The sequence below is a fragment of the Perca flavescens genome, chromosome 13 (genome assembly GCF_004354835.1).
Source record: "Perca flavescens isolate YP-PL-M2 chromosome 13, PFLA_1.0, whole genome shotgun sequence".
NCBI lineage: Eukaryota > Metazoa > Chordata > Actinopteri > Perciformes > Percidae > Perca > Perca flavescens.
The window spans coordinates 6,318,456-6,338,022 of NC_041343.1; the positions used below are offsets into that span (position 1 = coordinate 6,318,456).

General features: G+C 39.1%; 1 protein-coding gene and 1 long non-coding RNA gene across 3 annotated transcripts; both read right to left on the minus strand.

The window, feature by feature from the left end:
* Positions 1-5,743: 5,743 nt before the first annotated feature.
* Positions 5,744-7,617, minus strand: LOC114567153 (G2/M phase-specific E3 ubiquitin-protein ligase-like). Its single transcript, XM_028596103.1, has 5 exons — positions 7,582-7,617; positions 7,152-7,375; positions 6,684-6,884; positions 6,415-6,604; positions 5,744-6,133 (listed from the first exon to the last, which is right to left on the minus strand). The coding sequence occupies exons 2-5, from the start codon at positions 7,341-7,343 to the stop codon at positions 6,105-6,107; spliced, it is 612 nt and encodes a 203-aa protein (XP_028451904.1). The 5' UTR covers positions 7,344-7,375; positions 7,582-7,617; the 3' UTR covers positions 5,744-6,104.
* A 129-nt stretch (positions 7,618-7,746) lies between these two features.
* LOC114567154 (uncharacterized) lies at positions 7,747-9,892 on the minus strand. 2 transcript variants are annotated; one of them, XR_003694129.1, is made up of 4 exons: positions 9,759-9,892; positions 9,108-9,168; positions 8,773-8,865; positions 7,747-8,609 (listed from the first exon to the last, which is right to left on the minus strand). It is a non-coding gene; the product is annotated as an uncharacterized LOC114567154 (long non-coding RNA). The 2 variants fall into 2 exon arrangements; XR_003694128.1 differs by lacking the exon at positions 9,759-9,892 and having other exon boundaries at positions 9,108-9,284.
* Between the last annotated feature and the right edge of the window lie 9,675 nt (positions 9,893-19,567).

Genomic DNA, 19,567 nt, shown 5'->3' on the forward strand with positions numbered 1-19,567 from the left:
GCCATGAACTACTACAACTACTATTTCTAGTCACTGTTTACATCACTGCTTGTGGTGGAGGCGAGGCACGCTAGTGTGGGTCCCTGCACAGTTTCCCAGTAATAAAAGTACTGGGACATGATTTCCCATGACAGGATTTGCAGTGAACCGGTTTGCAGTGACTTATCGACTGTAGTGAGCACATGTGGTGGGTAAGTTGATGCACCCCTGGAACACACCCGGAGTTAGATTGCCTATCCACAGCTGGCCTCTGCCCACTTCCCCTTAAGTATCTGGGAGTTGTTTTAAAAAAAGTTAAAACAAAACTTTGATTATCCTAATTTGATTCACCTACATTTCTAACTACTCTAACTTCAGGCACTTCCAGTTTTCAATTATTTAATTTTCAACAAATATTTAGGGCCCAAGCGCCAATAGTGGCGAAGGCCCTATTGAAACTGAAGGAATTATTTTCTGCAAGTGAATTGGCTTTTTGAGGGGCTTAACATATTCAAAAACTCACCAAAATTGGCAGTTGCATCAAGTCTGGTGAAAATGTACGGATTTTAAGGGTTTCGGGAATAAGCAAGCAAAAATAGCTCGCCAGCACCCCCTACAATGTTAAAACAATTTAGCCCCTGCAGTGCGTTTAACGTAGACTCACAAAACTTGGTACACATATGTAACATGTCAAGATGTACACAAAACTTCATTGGAGCCATACCCTAAACCCAACAGGAAGTCCGCCATTTTGATTTCAAAGTTCGAAATTAGTGCAATTTTGGCCATTTCCACATGTCGTACTTTAACAAACTCCTCCTAGAGATTTCATCCGATCAACTTCAAATTGAAAAAGATGTTAAAGATGAAAAGTTGTTAAAAGAAAAACTTTTATTCATAGGGCGTGGCCGTGGCAGGGAGGCCATTTTGTGCGTTTCGCCATCAAAACAGGAAGTGGGTGTAACATTGTACATTGTCCAACTGGCTCGAAACTTTCCAAGATTCATAAGAGTCCAAACCTGAGGACAAATAAATGCCAATATTTACTTAAAGTCATAGCGCCCCCTAGTGACAACATGGAAGTAGGCCTAAAAGTCAAGGTGCTATACTTTAACGAACTCCTCCTAGAGATTTTATCCGATGGACTTCAAACTTGGTCTGTGCCATCTCAACACCTTAACAATGAAAATGTATTAAAAGAAAAACTTTTCGTCAGACGGTGTGGGCGTGGCGGCCATTTTGAGTGTTTAGCGATGAATAAAGAAGTTGTTGTAACTTGAGTGTACGTTGTCGTACGGCTCCAGGCCTGAGGACACCTACAGGCCAAAATTGACTTTTGGTCATAGCACAACAGGAAATGCGCGTCATATGACAAACATCATCCGATTTACATGAAACTTATAATGTGTGGTCTACATGTGATACTGAGCAGCCCCCTATACTTTAACCACCATTTACTCAGGCCACGCCCCCTTTCATAACATTTGAACCGTTTAAGGTAGAGTCTTGTGTGAGGTGTCATTGAACTCAGCACAGAGTTCCTTTTTAATTGGTGATGGTTTTAGCCGCCCCCTAAGCTTTAGCCACGCCCCCTTTTATAACTAATGACTCGTTTGATGTAGACACTTGTGTGAGGTATCAATGAACTCAGCAGAGACTTCCTTCTTCATTGGTGATGGTTTGGCCCGCCCCCTATGTTTAAGCAACGCCCCCTTTCATAAATGCTGACTCATCTAAGGTAGAGTCTTGTGTGAGGTATCATTGAACTCAGCAGAGACTTCCTTATTCATTGGTGATGGTTTGGCCCGCCCCCTATATTCAAGCCACGCCCCCTTTCATAAATGCTGACCCATCTAAGGTAGAGTCTTGTGTGAGGTATCATTGAACTCAGCAGAGAGTTCCTTTTTAATTGGTGATGGTTTGACCCGCCCCCGATGCTTTAGCCACGCCCCTTTACACAGTGATGAACCGTATGACGTAGAGTCTTGAGTGAGGTATCGGTGAACTCGGCAGGGAGTTCCCTTTTCATTGGTGACGATTTGCGGCGTCTGAATGCCGCACAAATGCACGGTCAAAAGGAGCGGCATCCATCAGTAACCCCGACGCGCGCTGAGGCACGAGGGCCCATCCATCGCTGCTCGCAGCTTTAATTCTTTTTGGAACCACTTCTCTGTCTTGCTTCAGTCAACAAAGCTGTGTAGCCTTTGTATAACAGGGTGTTATAGTTAAAGTAGAAGTAAAGCATATTGGGTTGAAAGTCACCAGGTGGTGTTGTCGGATGGTTAGATTGTGGTGGCGGTTACTCCTGTAGAGCCACCGCCCTTGCCACACTCGCATTGCCTCCTCCACAGCGCTGTGGAGGAGGGTCTGGCTAGTCCACACAACATTCTGGGATGGGAGAAAAACGTGCTCTGGTTTATTGGCATTTCTTTAAACCAATCACAATCGTCTTGGGCCACGGTGCCGCTGCAAAATGCCTCAAAAAGACATCTGGCGGTATTTCTGGCAGAACGAAAGTAATCCCAAAAGTGGAACTTCAATTTTCCTATAGGCTTCTATACAAGCCAGCTAGGTTTTTCAACCAGTGAAGTTGCCTGCTGGAAATGAAGTATTATACACATTTAAGGCACTACCGCTTTGGCTTCACTTTTCAGACCTGGAAGCTCTGTCCATTATGTACAGTCTATGATATCTATACAACATTTTATTGCAATCCATCAAGTAGTTACAGACATTCCACTAGAAAGAATCCGCAAAGTAATTTCAATGCATCCTGAGGGGACCATGTATATTTGTAAACCTACCAAATGTAATGGCAAACCAATCAAATAGTTAGAGATGTGTTGATGACATAAATGAGGAAATATTAGAGGACTTAAGGAGACATGATGTTGAACTACGGCGGGATTGGACACTGGCGGAATCTGGTGCCCGCTCCTGGTGGAGCGGGTGGACGGAGATGGAGTGGGGGGAGGAGGAAGGGGCACAACAGAAGCAGATGGTGCGTTTGGAGGCCCACGCTCCATGGCTGCAGCAATCCTCTCCAGACTTGAGGAGATGCGCCCGAGAGGCCTCAGCAACATCGCCACACGGCCAAGACGGGCATTTATTACTTTGCCGCATCCCGGACAGCTCCCGCTGGTGTGTGCCAGGCAAATCCGCCAATATAATAGCAATCCACCATGGAACAAGCGCGCCTGCTCTTAAAGGGAATGTGAGATGACGCACTGGTTATTTTTACGTTACGCCCAAACCACACCTAGCTACTTCAGACCAACCCATTTTAGATTTGCGTAGGGCGCAAGACTCATTTATCCCGCCAGTATAATAGCAACAGCGCCCGAGATCTGCCCACAAAGCTACTTGCGTTTTGCGTTTCATACTTGCATTTCAGATTGTTAAAATAGGGCCCTATGTCATCTGAAGGAAATAGAACACCAGTTCAGCTTTTTACTCTGGACAATGATTTGCCTCATCTTCACAACCCAGAACTCTCAACAGCAGGGGTAACTTTTTGTTCCTCACCAAACTCTCAAAGAGGATTTTCCCCATTGAATGACAGGGATTTGCAAGAACTGAATGATGCCATTAACCCTCTTCAAAATGACAAAACATTGTTTGAAAATTACATGATGGCAAATACTTGATGTCAGTGTTAAAAAGGCTACAGACACACTTTGGCTGTTAGAGTTTTCTGTCAAGTCAAAAGCAATGGTACTGTGGATAAATACAAGATGACTCCTGTTATGTGAAAGAACACTGAAATACTTTTCAGGGCTCTACAGATGTATTAATACATAACTGTCTTCCACTATATTGCAGTACATTGTTCCTGATTTTTAAATTCCCTAAATATGCAAAGTAAAACTGCTCAGTGAAGTAAAACGATAGCTGTCAGTGTTTTATTATATCTTATACATTACAAACATAACTATTGTATCTTTATTATGTATCTCTGAGAAGATGGTTAAGATGGGTAAGAAAAAAACTGTTTTCAGCTTTGTGATGATGCATTTTGCAGCTAATCCAAAAGGTTTTCTAAAGTGCTTGAGGAGTAGGAATAGGAGAAGGAATTTTTTTCAACACATGAACAAATACATTCTTCAGTTTATCACAAAACATTCAACATCAATAAATCTGAATATACATGGTTTTCAATGGTGAGGAGGGGAATTAAAAATTGTAATCTGAAAAGTACTTCAAATTTAGTAGCTAAATAAAGTACCTAACATTGAGCAAATGTACATAGTTTATTCCTTCACTACTGTTTCATTATAAAAAAACTGTTAGTTAAATTCATCAACAATCATTGTTAAAAAACACACACACACACACACACACACACACACACACACACACACATCACAAGGTTAAAGTAACTACATTAGTGATATATTACTCCGATGACTGATTCCATATCCTTCCAATCATACAGTACAACATTTTACAGTATAAAGAAGGTTCAGATACAGTCCTCACAGAGGTAAACATTTTTAGTAATTAACATCCACAAACAGGAATAGAGTTTTTAACAATCAAAAACCACAGAAACCACATGGAAACCAGAGCCGATAGCTTTATCAATCCTTTTATACTAATACGTACAGCCAAAGCTTAGTCCTATAATGAACTCAAAGGGGATACGGTTGCACACTCTTGTTCAAGTACAGCTACTGAATTTTAATTTTTTTTTAAATTATTTTTCATTAGGCTATACTGATTGCATATGGCTGGCTGTTGATTTACAGAAATCAGGAAGTGATAGATGTGTTCACATGTGTACATCACAATGTTGCATTTTTATTGCAAAGGAGCTCTTAACAGAAAGTTTGACGACAAGAATGTGGAGCAAGATGGGAAAACATGAGCTAAAGTATTTATTTTTCAGCTTTCTTATGTAGCCTACTGCAATTGAAACCACTGCTTTATAATATGGACAAACTATGTCCTCTATGAAATACACTTACACATGGACACAATCAACCACTGGGCTGTAGTGTAAAGTTTTAGGGTCGTTACCATGAGGGGGGCAGAGGGTACACAGAACACCACAGGTTTGACAAACCTGGGGAGCCCTGCACTAAACAGTGGTGTATTACACTGCAGGGGTTCTTTTACAAATTAACTGATTTCAGTAAATTAGTAGTAGATTTACAGTAAAAATCAAAACTAGGACAGTACACTTATGCTCCAGTTGTGCTTGCAAAAAATAAGCCTTGTACTTTTAATGGTAGTTGTTAAACGTGTGGTGGAAGTTTTCCTTGAAGCAGCAGCGTTAGTGATATTCATGATAAAATCAAAACGAAGAACGACTGTTTGCGAATTAAACCAAAGTTTGGTCTTTGAGTATTTATTTACATTTGCAAATGGACAAAACAGTTTCAAAGGTACACGCAGCACAACTGAAAATGTCTTTCTAACCTAAAGTCTAAACATCAAAACATCATATAGTGAAGACCTCTGTTAAGCCACCCCTCTAAATGTATCTTTTAGCATGGCCATAGTTGAAAAGAGGACATCATTAACAGTCAAACCATTGTCTCACCTTCCCCTCTGCTCTCTGTTCTTAACATTAGCCTAAACAACAGTTTTATATCAGGAAACAGAAACCTACGTAGTTCTCACTGTCGTAAACAGTCATCGGCCTTCTCCACTTCTATCTAAGCAAAAAGTCAACAATGTGAGGAGCTTCAAGCTAGTAAAACTAAATAACTCTCTAGGCTATAGTTCACGGTTGCCAACTATTTCACTTGGAGTCTTTTGAATCCACACATGAAGAAGCTAAATCTTGTGGCGTTATAAAACAATCTTTAAACAAATGGTTAAAATAAAATTTGACACCACAAACGTCTCGTTGTTTAAATGGTGCTGAAAAAGATCAATTCATTAGTGCTACTAGGAAGCACTAGTTAAATTCATCATCATCAGCCATTGTTGTTACGTTCACAAAAAGGTGAAGCTCATTTGCACAAGTGTGCGCAATGGGAAATGTTTTTTTTCATCATGAATTAATATTAATTTAGGAGTTGGATGAAAACCAATGGCTGGGACTTTGCTGCTCCCTGTAGCAAACGCCAGGATGTGACCATGGCTCAAAGTCTTCAGGAATGTTGGCTCATCGTTGGTTAGAGTCCTGTGTCTCTCAGCTCTTTATCTAAAAGCAAAGGGAAACCAGTGTTGACTTGGAGACTTGAAAATACTCAGGTTTAAGAAAGCCTGAATCAATGAATAATTGAGTGACTAATGGATTACTGTATAGGTAGTTTGGTGAAAAAGCAATTTTATTCTGAAAAGCAATCAGATAACTGTATTATTGTTTGTGGTACATACACATTAGATAGGCACAGCTTCATGAGTTGTAAAGAATAAAATGAATCTGTAAATTTCCTGGATTGCCTTATTGTATAATATACTGAATTACAAATACATACTTACTTTCAACACATTGGAGAAACTCCCTAAATTTGACCACCATCAACTCCTCCTTAGCTCTTCTGTTGCTCCCCAGTACGGAGTAGCTTGGCTTGAGAATACCAGCTATAAAATCAGCTTCTTGACCTTTGTCCTCTCCTGGTATGTCAAGCAGCACACGCAAGCTGGGGTTCTTTCTCAGGAGTAATAAAACCTGGAGGGAAATTCAACACCATAAATGAAAGGTCATAAAGATAACCAAAGATGATACAGAACTGTGAGGTAAATCTTACTCCATAGTGGGACAAGCCATCAATGAGTTGATCAAGACAGCTCTGCCGTTGCACAACAATATGGTATAGAACTGTATTTTTCACAAACACATCTCTGTTGGCCATGGTGACTACGAGTGGAAGCCCCTCTACTTGATATCGCCATGAGTCACAGCAGCTGACTGCTTTCTCCAAATCATCCTGCAAGGTTGCATGTTGAACCTAAATATTACAGATCAAATGTTATTTTCTCAAATTACCGCATTTAATCAACATTACAGAAGGACTATGTAGACTGTGCATTTCACTTAATAGTTACTTACCTATGACAAGAAAAGTTGGAATTTTTTGTTATTTATTTGGTAATATGAAACCAAAATTATTTTGATAATGCATTCCACCAAAATAAAAGTAACTGTACAACTGTGGAATATTCAAAAAAGCAAAGGCTTACTACAATAGTCTTCAGATCAGAACATTGTGAATTACCTTATTGAGGTTCTCCCTTAAATCAGGGTCACCTATATCCTCAGTTGTCACATGAGCTTGAAGGATGTCCCCAGACACAATGTAGTCCACTACACTCTGGGACAGAAATGCAGGTGGTTCACCCCCTTGCACTATTATTGTAGACATCATCCTGCCAATGGTTCGATACACTCCATTTTGCAAGTGGAGCATGTTCAGTCTTGGTGTGCATCCATATGGTGTGCCTGAAAGATTAAATTAATTAAACAGCACATTCTGTATTATTTACTCTGGCATTTACAAACCAATATTTGTGGCCAGGTAGCCATAGTTGGCCATAGTTGAAGAGAGGACATCATTAACAGTCAAACCATTGTCTCACCTTCCCCTCTGCTCTCTGTTCTTAACATTAGCCTAAACAACAGTTTTATCTCAGGAAACAGAAACTTACGTAGTTCTCACTGTCGTAAACAGTCATCGGCCTTCTCCACTTCTATCTAAGCAAAAAGTCAACAATGTGAGGAGCTTCAAGCTAGTAAAACTAAATAACTCTCTAGGCTATAGTTCACGGTTGCCAACTATTTCACTTGGAGTCTTTTGAATCTACACATGAAGAAGCTAAATCTTGTGGCGTTATAAAACAATCTTTAAACAAATGGTTAAAATAAAATTTGACACCACAAACGTCTCGTTGTTTAAATGGTGCTGAATAAAGATCCATTCATTAGTGCTACTAGGAAGCAGTAGTTAAATTCATCATTATCAGCCATTGTTGTTACGTTCACAAAAAGGTGAAGCTCATTTGCACAAGTGTGCGCAATGGGAAGATGTTTTTTTTCATCATGAATTAATATTAATTTAGTAGTTGGATGAAAACCAATGGCTGGGACTTTGCTGCTCCCTGAAGCAAACGCCAGGATGTGACCATGGCTCAAAGTCTTCAGGAATGTTGGCTCATCATTGGTTAGAGTCCTGTGTCTCTCAGCTCTTTATCTAAAAGCAAAGGGAAACCAGTGTTGACTTGGAGACTGGAAAATACTCAGGTTTAAGAAAGCCTGAATCAATGAATAATTGAGTGACTAATGGATTACTGTATAGGTAGTTTGGTGAAAAAGCAATTTTATTCTGAAAAGCAATCAGATAACTGTATTATTGTTTCAAAACAATAAATAAAACTGTATTATTGTTTCAAAAGCTCAACTATCCTGGAAGATAGCCTTCACCAGTAAGCAGAAAAACTCTCGTCTGGGACCCCCAAGGTCAGCAGCATCTTCCACAGCATCATGTTCATCGCTTGCAAATGTGACATAGAGCGTGTCACAGCTTTCTCCAAAACTGGGTCTCTTAAACACACGTAAGGCTGTGGTCCAAACATTGGCTCAACTGATATAGATCTGTTTTGTTCCCAATGTAATAACTCTCTCACTGTGAGCTTGTGGAAGGCCTGCAATTTCTTCTTTGCTCAGCATTTCAGATGACCTATATTAAAAAAGACAATGACAAAGATAAACAGACCTTTGGCTATCTGTGCATTTACTCCACTATCACATTCAGTGCACGACGATGTTCCATGTTGTTTGCGACGTTTACACTGGTGTAAACAAGATATTTACTGTAATAAAAAAATACTTGTAACTCTTACTTTTAAGTATTAACAGCAGGACCATCACACTCTTCTAGTAGATTACGCAGAATTGCCTCTTCAAGAGCCTCATCTTCCTCCAGATAAACAGGGCTGAGCAAACAGAGTACAGCAGAAAATTCAGCAGAAATCCGAGAGAGAGAGAGAGAGAGAGAGAGAGAGAGAGAGAGAGAGAGAGAAACTTATATCAGAGGTTCATAATATAAACGGTGCAGAGCAGAATTAATAATAAATAAAAAAAATTATAAATAAATGATAAACCCATTGCTGTGAGAAAATAACTTGACTGTGCCTACAACCTGTTGCGAAACAACATTTCAAATTCTCAGACCCACCTCTCCTTCTCCAGCCCACAGGACTTTCAAAGTCACTATCGGAGAGTTCCTCAGGTTCCTCCTGGAGAAAAAATTATGTTATGTGTGATATATACTGCCTTACCAAAAACATGTACTAGGTTCTCCAGGCATTGCCCTTGATCAAGGCACTGGCTCAGATCTGGAGTTGGTCCCCGGGCGCTGTCATTGGCTGCCCACTGCTCCCTTGAGGGATGGATTGAATGCAGAGAATGAATTTCGCTACATGTACGTGTATGTGACAAATAAAGTACCTTTACCTTTACCTTTACCTTTACAAAGCAAAAAGGCGGTAACTGCATTTTTGGTCAAAAATTAGTTATTATCATTTTCATGACATTCAAGACATCCTTTGTTATGTGACAAAACATCTTATCTCAAATGTGTGTCGTTTTGGAGAAAAATGGTAGTCGTTTGTACAGTTACACATTATCTTGAACACACATTTACTCATGAGTTCATCCCACTGCGTCACTTAACCGGTGTGAGTTTTACGGTTTATAGAGAAACAAATGTGCTACACATAAAGTGCATTGGTGCTAGTAGCAAATCTCTACTGGCTACCGTTAGCTAGTTTAGTTAAGTTAGCCTTGACAAGAATGCAATGCTACGTGATTTGGAAAACATACTTACCGAGGAATTTTGTATAGCCGCCAGGACGGCTCTGCCAATGTTCTCAGCTAACGCCAATTTGTTGGACATTTCCGCAGCGCGACCATGGCCGACAGTACCGTACCTGGTCAGGGGCGGGTGGGGATAGGCTCTTGCTGGCCTTTATGCAAGCGAACATGACAGATCAGTCAAAGGGAGCCCCCTCATGGCTGGCTATAGTGGCTACATGTCATAAGTCCCGCACCCTTCATAAAAGTGACATTAAAACTCAAAGTACTCTTCAAATACAGTTTCTCCAAACATTTTTATTATTTTAGATAGTTATTATCACGATAATCCATGTCCAAGAGTCCATTTCCCAGTCAGACACTATAAACACACACTGACCTCCTCAGGCTTTTATTTTGGTACTTCCAGTTACCAGCATTTTGATTTTGCATGTAAGTTAAATATTTAGTTTCACCCAAAACATTTACATTCAACATTTAGATTTAGAGTTAAGATTTAAGTTTTAAGATTTAGATTTAGATTTAACATTTAGATTTAGATTTAGATTTAATATTTAGATTTAACATTTAGATTTAGATTTAACATTTATATTTACTATTTAGATTTAACATTTAGATTTAACAATTAGATTTAGATTTAGCATTCAGATTTAGATTTAATATTTAGATTTAACATTTAGCGAGTCGCTTGCTGGAAATGAAATATTATACAGGTTTAAGGCACTACCGCTTTGGCTTCACTTTTCAGACCTGGAAGCTCTGTCCATTATTTAAAGTCTATGATATCTATACAACATTTTATGGCAATCCATCCAGTAGTTACAGACAATTCACTAGAAAGAATGTAAAAGTAATTTCAAGGCATCCTGAGAGGACCATGTATATTTGTTGACCTACCAAATGTAACGGCAAACCAATCAAATAGTTAGAGATATTTCAGTCTGGACCAAAGTGGTAGACCCACTGACCAAGAAACCAACATTGACATCGATAAAATATTGAATGGAACTGTTTTAAAAATTGGATTTTACTTGTAATATTAGGTGTGAGGAAAAGTCTCTTGGGTTTGAGTTCCAACAGCTTTTCCTACACCACCAACAGCTGAAAACGTACCTCAGGAAACAGCAGGGGTGATTCATGTGCATAAAGTTTTGTCTTTTCCAAGACAAAACCAGTGAATTTGTTGTTCCTGTTATAGTTGATAGCATGACATGAATTTTGGTTGCAGGCTGTAACACGAACAGTTTAACACCTAACTTTTTCCGGTACATCACACATTTCATAAAGGCTGACTTAACTTTATGTGCGTTTGTGAATGTATTGCAAGAATTAGGTCAATATATATTCAGAAATAATTACAATAAAACATGTTCCCTACTTTGAAATACAATTCCAGTGTAGGTTTGTGGTCTATGCTCTTTGGAACCAAATATGGTAATTTATCTCAGATATATGTAATGCCGCCAAGTGGCCAGAGAATCCTATGTGTGATATAAATCCGTCAGTAATGACATGTCTAATATCCTGCTCACTGATGAATAATGCAGAGGTGGTAAAAAGTGATAACGTCAGCATGTAATACAGTGTTAGGAACTTAATGATAATCCCTTAAATTGACAATTTAATATTCCACTTTTAAAACGGGGAAGTAGATTTTACAAAATGTTTTATTTTTTAAATATGCAGCACAGACATCAATTGGTCACATTGAGATTTACGTTTTGCAGTATTAAAAATTATAAATATATATCGTTGCTATTAGGCGGAAACCTTGTATCTCCATATTTGGTCCAGCAGTGGGTTAAAAATTGTTGATTAAACTGACCTCTGAGAGATAAAAGGGCCAACATGGGCCTGAGACAAAAGGCGGCCTATGTGGAGAATCCACGTTTCACCAAACTCCTACAGGTCACCACTGGGAAAAAGGTCACAAAATGGCTGAATGACCAGCAGGGAGTGGCCAAATTGGCCAAACTCTAAAAACTCTAAGAACTACAGGCTTGTAGTCTTCACACCTTCAAGAGTTTTGAGTCTTCCTATTGGTTCAGCGGGACCATAAACACAGCATGAGGTATTTTATAAAACATTCTGACACCCGAAAATCCATTGTCTCCCGCTGCGGGCTCACACTGCTCATGGAAGCACACAAGCTAAAACTTCCATTATCAGGACAAAGTGGAAATATTTCGGTGTTCGGGAGAACACTTCTGGATCCTGGAAAACACGCACCGGTGTTTTCATACCTGCAGGAGAAGGGAACCAGGTTTTCTTCTCAAAAGTCAACTGGAAATAACTCCCTCTATGCTGCTCCGTCTTGGAGGGAAAAGTTTTCTTCCGTGCATTGCTGACGAGCAATTTGGATTTTTGGTTCTGTTTCCCATGGAAGTCTATGGGATTATCCAGGACAACACACAGTAAGAAGGCTTACGGTCTGGGCAGAGATAAATAGTGTGTTTTATTAATGAGTAACTTGCTATTGTTGCTATTTGTGTTGCCATTAATGTGATCTGATTAATAAGCGCTACTGGTGCGCATTTGATGTATTAATCTGATGGTGACTACCACGTCCCATTATTTTCTGTGAATGTATCATTTGATCACGATACTGTTGATATGTTGTGTTGAATATTGCAGCTAGCGTGTTAAAACTGTAATTGCTACCTGCTAACTTCCCTTTCACAGAGTTTTAGTTATTGTACTGAGTGAGATAATCAGGTTTTTCAAAGTGCCTTTCCTTTCTTAAGGGGCTTCCTTTCCTCTATCACTAACACACACACACACACACACACACACACACACACGCACGCACACACACACACACACACACATGTACGGACATACACACGCCCAAGTGAACAGTTGGCCAACAGCGAGTCACGTATGTTGAATAGCTACACAGCTAGCACATAGCGAAGTAGCTAGTGTGTCCCTCTTTGTCAACCCCACGTTAGTCTGAGAGCTAACTGACTAGCTTAGTCACGTGGCGTTGCAACGCAGCCCATTACCGCCCTCTTGAGGCTAAATAACTTTCGTGCAGCCTAGCTTCAATGAGCTAACGGCTAATCTGGGTGTGACCAAGCAACCCCCGGGTTTTGTCACTCCCCCCTCCTCCTCGCTCTCTCTCTCACACACACACACACACACACACACACACACACACACACACACACACACACACACAGTGTCTCACAGAGAAATGCTGGTTTGTTTTGCTTTGTTTTGTTGTAGATTAAAAAAGTATGTATGTTTTTAATTGATCAAAGAATTATTGATCGGCCATTGATGATTTTGAAGTTAATAAATTCTATTATTGTTGTGGTTGTGGACATTTCTGTTGCTGTTTTATATCTTTATTCTGTGTATTTCTGTTCTCTGTTGTGTATATTTCTGTTCCTTATTCCCCTGTTCATTGTGTGTTTCTGTTTATCCTGTTTTAACTGTGTATTCTTGTTTATATTGTGCATTCCTGTTCATTGGTGATTATTTCTGGTTCCTATTTTATTTTGATAGTCTGGTTTTCTGTCTTGTCTTGTTCAATTTACTTCCTGTGTTTTCCCGCCTTTGTTGATTGTCCTGCCTCGGCCTGATGTGTTTCACCTGTTGATCCACCTGTCCCTGGTTTACTCGTTACCTCATGTATTTAGCCTCTGTGTTCCCTTTGTCACTTGTTAGATTGTTTTCTCTTTGCCCTGTCAGTCTGTCTGTACCCAGTCTCTACCCTGTTGGTGTGTTTTTGGAATCTTCCCTGTGTTTTTTTTGTTGTCCTTGTCTCTGGAGATCTTGTGGATTTGGGACTTTGCCTTTTGCCTGCCTGCCTCATTTTTGGAGTCTTTCTGTTTGCCCTTTGGATCCCTTTTGATTGGTTTGTTCCCAGCCTTTTGTTAATAAATCCTCAGTTTGAACCTTCTCCTGCCTGCTTGCTTGCTCTACCTCCATTTGGGTCCTCTACCTTCCACTCACACATAACAGTTCTACTTTAATTAGCAGTTGTTTGTGATTATTTATGTACTTGTTGTAATAATTGCTGGTTGAACACAGGTCAGTGCTCAAATTCACCCTTCCCTTTGTTCCTTTTAAAGAATATCAGATTAACCAAGTTAAGATCTGTATTTTAAAGGAATACCACTTAATGAGACTATTTCAGTTTGATTATTGGTCCCTGACTTTGCAGGGTGGTGCCCCGTTTTGATTGTTGAGTTGATAGTTATTAATAACCATATTCATAACTTTAATATTGATAAAACATCTTTGATAATTTGCCAATAATTAAATCTGTACCCTGGGCAATTCTCACGAAATTAGGCTTATGAGGTGTCATGAAGCATTTTGATGATAAAAGTAAATGCTATCAAAATGAGAAGAATACAGTTAGAAACATCTCTTCATGTACTATTTTGCACATGATTTCAAATGACATCATAAATACCAATTTTGTTGTTTTTTTCCACATTTAAGGGGAATTTTTTTCATTACCGCAACATGTCCATGACTGGATTTTGGTTCTTTGAGATGGAAATATTAATAATTAAAAAATATAAAAAAGAAAAAGCTTCAGTACATGTTATACTATAAACATTTACAGTAAAGAAACATGTGGTATTTGGTGATCATTGGCAAATGTAGTGACAATAATAAGGAATATAAATGTGTCCAAGACCAATTTTCTCATCCTCCGCAACAATTTTCAATCATCGTTTAAGTCCTCAAGGAACTAACATTTTCAAGGAATTTTGTTTGGAAGGGACATAATTCACTGTGACACTCAAGATGGCTACCAGGTAAGCAGTTCTTATTTTTTCTCTCCAAGTAAAAGTTAAAATGTTTTTTGTCATAGTACCTACACGACTTTTTAGTTCTCATTACTGAAACATGAGTTTGTGAAGTTTTAAAATTTTTTTCCATTTTCATTTTTTTGATTACTATATACCCCATAATGGTCTAAATATAAAAAGTGCGGGAAGGTTTGGCTAACCCTCATTTAGCTTCCACAGTTAGCAAGAATGTTTAAGGTCACTCATCCTCCGCAACACCATTATCATTCACCGCAACAATTGAAGGCCTGTTGCGGTGGAGAGACTCAATGTTTCGGTAATGAGAAACAGACTTATGAAGGAGGGACATGAGCAAGCTCATTTCAATATAACTTTATTTGCCTTAAACACTTCCTGAACAGATTGCGTAAACAACTTAGCTATTACAAGCCCCCAGCAGGGGTCACTAATTTTACATTTTTATGTAGTACTTCCACAAAAAGCAGTATGAATGCAGTATAGGCCACCTACTATAAATGTAATATTATTTGATATTAAATAGTTTTACTGTGAAACAATGTATTTCTATGTCTTTTTTACGAAATGTTACATTCAAGATGGCTATTGTGTATTTTGTTACAGGCAAGCATCAGTTGAAAAGAAAAGGGCATCAGCGAAAGACAGGCTGGCAAAGCATAGAGAAAAAATATACAGTAATCCAGTGTTACTGGAGGAGTACAGAAGAAAGGAGAGAGAGAGGTCAGGGGAAAGGGTGATAATAGGGAAGAAATATAACTTGGATTCATTGTTTTGACCAACACTTGCACTCCCACACAGACACACGCATGCGCACATAAACACAAGTACACACAAAGACATGCATGCTTGTGAGTACACACACACACACACACGTGAAGGCTACACGCGTGCGCACATACACACACACACACACACACACACACACACACACACATACACGTGAAGGATACATGCGTGCACACACACACACACACACCTACCATTCCTAAATGAACAATTGTGTGCAATTTTGATCATAGTCTAAAGTTTGTATTTACGTCAGTGCTTACCGCATTTCACCTTTCATTCATTTTTCCTTTTCCAGGTATCGGAAACGTAAGGAAAATGGTAAAATTAAGACTACTCAGGACCTCACAAGTAGACAGCATGAGAGAAAAAAAATAAAATGGAGGAAAAATTCAGCAAAATATTACAGAAAAAAAAAGCAAGAGCAAGCACTTCTAGATCTAACCCCAGCATCTTCATTAAGTGAAGCAGAAAATTCCTTTGCAAATGAAGAAAATAACAGACAGGAACTGGACACCAATAATGAAAATCTGAACAGAACACCAGCAGAAGAAAGTTTAGACCTGACAGGGCCAATGGAGGCATCCACCCCACAGAGAACACAGCCAGTCATTAAAAAGACAGACAGCGGGCATCAAAGACTGTGGCCAAATTAAGAGCAAAGCTAAGGTATGCTGAAGAGAAACTTGGGGCAAAGACAACACAACTGCTGACACTAAACCGAAAAATTAGAAGGCTGGCGGCTAATAGACCAAAAAGTGCAATGCCAAGGCTACCAGCAAATATTTCACAGAGGGTCAGGATCAGAGAGGCTAAAAGGGACTGCCGATCAGTAGCGGGCGGAAACAACTTGGCAAGGTTGTGAGCATGTTCCTACATCGGGATGATGTCTCAACTGTCATAAATGGCAAGGCTGGAGAGATTCGTCGCAAGGGACAAATTTATAGAAAAAGAGCACTCACAGACACCTTGGCAAAACTCCATCGACGCTTCCTTGCTGAACATCCTGAGAGAACCGTGTCCAAAGCTCAGTTCTTTAGATTGAGGCCATTTTGGATTATTAGGCCTAAAGTTAAAGACAGAGAGACGTGTGCATGTAAAATGCACGAGAACTTTGGCTTTAAAATAAAAAGAATGCAACAACTGGGAATCATTGAAACATCAAGCCCAGAGGATCTTGTGCAGTCCACTGTATGTGACACTGGCAACATGTCCTGCATGTATGGCAGATGTCCAAAATGCATTGACAAGACCTTTCCCACATCCTTAGATCCTCTCACTCAGGGGAACACTGTCATCTGGCAAGAGTGGATCACAAGGTCTGTCGCTGTAACAAAGAACCTCAAGGATGGATCTACAGAAGACAGGCAGACAAAGAAAACCGTCCTCGAAAAGCGTACCTCATCCATTGAGTGGTTGCTGGCCCTAACAAGAGAACACCTTCCAGGTTTTGCCATTCACATGTTTAATGTCAAGCACCAATATTTGACATTGAAAGCAATGAAAGATACCCTAACAGATGATGCGGTTGTTGTGCATGTGGATTACAGCGAAAATTACAGCTGCAAATATGCCAAAGAAATCAAGGACACCCATTTTGGAACTGGGAATGATCAGGTAACCCTCCACACTGGGGTACTCTATCTCAGTAGGGGCAGAGTGGAAGCCTTTGCATCCCTCTCAGACTGCCTACAGCACGATGCAGTGGCAACCTGGGCTCATCTTGACCCAGTGCTGAGATACATAAGAGGAAAGTATCCTGAAGCCCACAACCTACATTTCATTTCAGATGGCCCAACTTCCCAGTATAGAAACAAAACATCTTTCTATCTAGCCTCCACTGTGCCCTTTATGCATGGATTTCAATGGGTGACCTGGAACTATACTGAGGCATCACATGGAAAAGGTGCACCAGATGGAGTAGGTGGGGCCTTGAAGAATCTTATGGACAGAATTGTTTCTTATGGGACCAGTATTCCTGATGCAGAGTCTCTGTATGAGCAGCTGAAGAACAATTCATCAGTGACTCTTTACAAAGTATCAGAGGAGAAAATAAAGGCCAGCTGTGACTTGATTCCCCCCAACCTGAAAACAGTTCCTGGGACACTGAAAATACACCAAGTGAGTCAACATTTATATTAATTATATGAGTAAATATGAAGACATTTAATTAAATAAGTAAATTGCAGAAGTTAAATAAATGACTTAAATTCCCCATGTAATTAACCACACCAGTATCTGAAATAATCTCAAAAAAGAATGTCTGTAACCCAGTCAATGTGTGATACTCCAATTCATCTTTGTCTTTTTGAATTCCACCCTAACAGCTGACATCCACAAAACCGGGAGTCATAAACACACAGGAGGTGTCATGCTTTTGTGGAAAAAATTGCCAGTGCTTTTCTGCAAATTGCCACGTGTTCTCTGAGGGAAGAGATGAGGACCCTGACAGAACCGAAGCCACCATAAAGGTTGGACAGTGGGTCCTGGTTCAATACGATGGTGACTTGTTCCCTGGTACAGTCACACAGGTGAATTTTATTCTGTTAATATGTGAATATTTCTCCAGTTACATTATAGTACAAGCTGTCCAGCCAAAATGTGTAGAGACTATAAATCAATGTTTCTTAAAACAGATTGCTGAAGGGCAGTATGAAGTCGACACCATGACTTGTGCAGGGAGAATCGCTTCTATGTGCCGAGCATCAGATTTCCAGGAGAAAGGGTCTGGTACTATCGTCAAGACATACGGGACATAATCCCAGAACCACTTCCTGTCACCTCCTCTGCTAGACATTTCTGCATTTTACCTGACATATGGGCAAAACACAAGAAACAAGAAAGAAACGCTCATGAATGAGTTACAGTTGGGGAAAACGTGATTGGTACAAAGCGTTGTTCCAGTTGTTTGTTTTAGTTGTTTGACCAACTCATGAATTGAGTTGCTGCTATTCAAGTTCTTCAGATGAAATTATTCTCAGAAAAAAGGTTGTGTGGTTGAATGTCAAGACCAAAGTTTTTTAGCTAACTAAAATCATTTTACAAGAGCACATGATGCTGTTACATTTAAATGTTTCTCAGGACCACATGATGGTATGTTATACTAGAATGATAAGATTTATACTAATGGTTGTATATTTGTTAGTGCTACAGTGTAGGCTATATGACATGATTCTTTATGAGCATAAGATTGTAACTTGTAAACACAACACTTGTTAACACAAGGCATGGTACTGTGATGATTACGATAAATGAGAAAATGAAACACTGTTTATGAAATAAATATTCTTTTAAAAATTGTATGTGTTTTAAATATAAAAATAGGGTTGGGCATCAAACCCTTTGTCAACATTCACTGTTGACAAAGGGGTTTGATGCTCAACCAGCTAAATCTCATTTCAAACATTGATCGTCATTACCGAAATGACATTTTCATTACCGCAACATGCATCTTTTTACAAATTAAGTAATAATTAGATAATCATATTTTGTTTTAAAATGTATACACATATTATACAACACTACTTATTTAAGGTCTGCCACATAACAAATGGGTATGTTATCTATTAGAATAACAATTAAATAAAAGAAATTGTAAATCATAATGTATGTTTCGGTAATATATAATAATAAATAAATATGAAAAAGTAATCTCTCCAGAGTTTTACATAGCTTTGAGCATGAGTAATAAGAGTCTCCTTTAACATTAGACAAAAATACACATTATAACCTTATATTTAATGTAATGTCATGTTGCGGTAATGATAATTTTTGATGGACTTCATCTAAAAATGTAAATATTTCCATAGGAAATATGTTTTTAAATCTTCTGAAAATAATGGTTATAGTAAGTTCAGACCTTAATCTTATATGTGCAAAAAGAAAATTGGCTTTAAGGGCATTTTAAACATTCTGATGCTGGACACCTTCTAAATCTGGATTTCGTGAGAATCACCCACCCTATGATTTCCTAACAGTCGTTTATAAAAAATATCATGGTCACCTTTTAGTCTGTATATGGGTTTTCCAAATAAACGGTGAAGAGGAGATTTCATCAGAATTTCATCTAAGGGAAATGGCTCATTCAAATGGCCTTTTTTTCATTCCTTGAAGACATAAGTTGCACAACCAAGAAGACAGTACAGCTGCTCCCAGTGTCCAGCCTTAGGAAACGACTGCAATGTAGTTTTCCACCCAACGATAATGTACAACTCTTACATAAATAGTTGCATAAATGCGTATTAAA

Bases quoted from the DNA above. Each gene is read 5' to 3' on its own strand.
- LOC114567153 (XM_028596103.1), bottom strand. From the start codon at position 7,343: ATGCTCCACTTGCAAAATGGAGTGTATCGAACCATTGGCAGGATGATG. The intron at 6,885-7,151 runs GTAATTCACAAT...TGTAATATTTAG, and splicing joins TAAGGGAGAACCTCAATAAG to GTTCAACATGCAACCTTGCA. The intron at 6,605-6,683 runs GTAAGATTTACC...ATTTCCCTCCAG, and splicing joins ATGGCTTGTCCCACTATGGA to GTTTTATTACTCCTGAGAAA.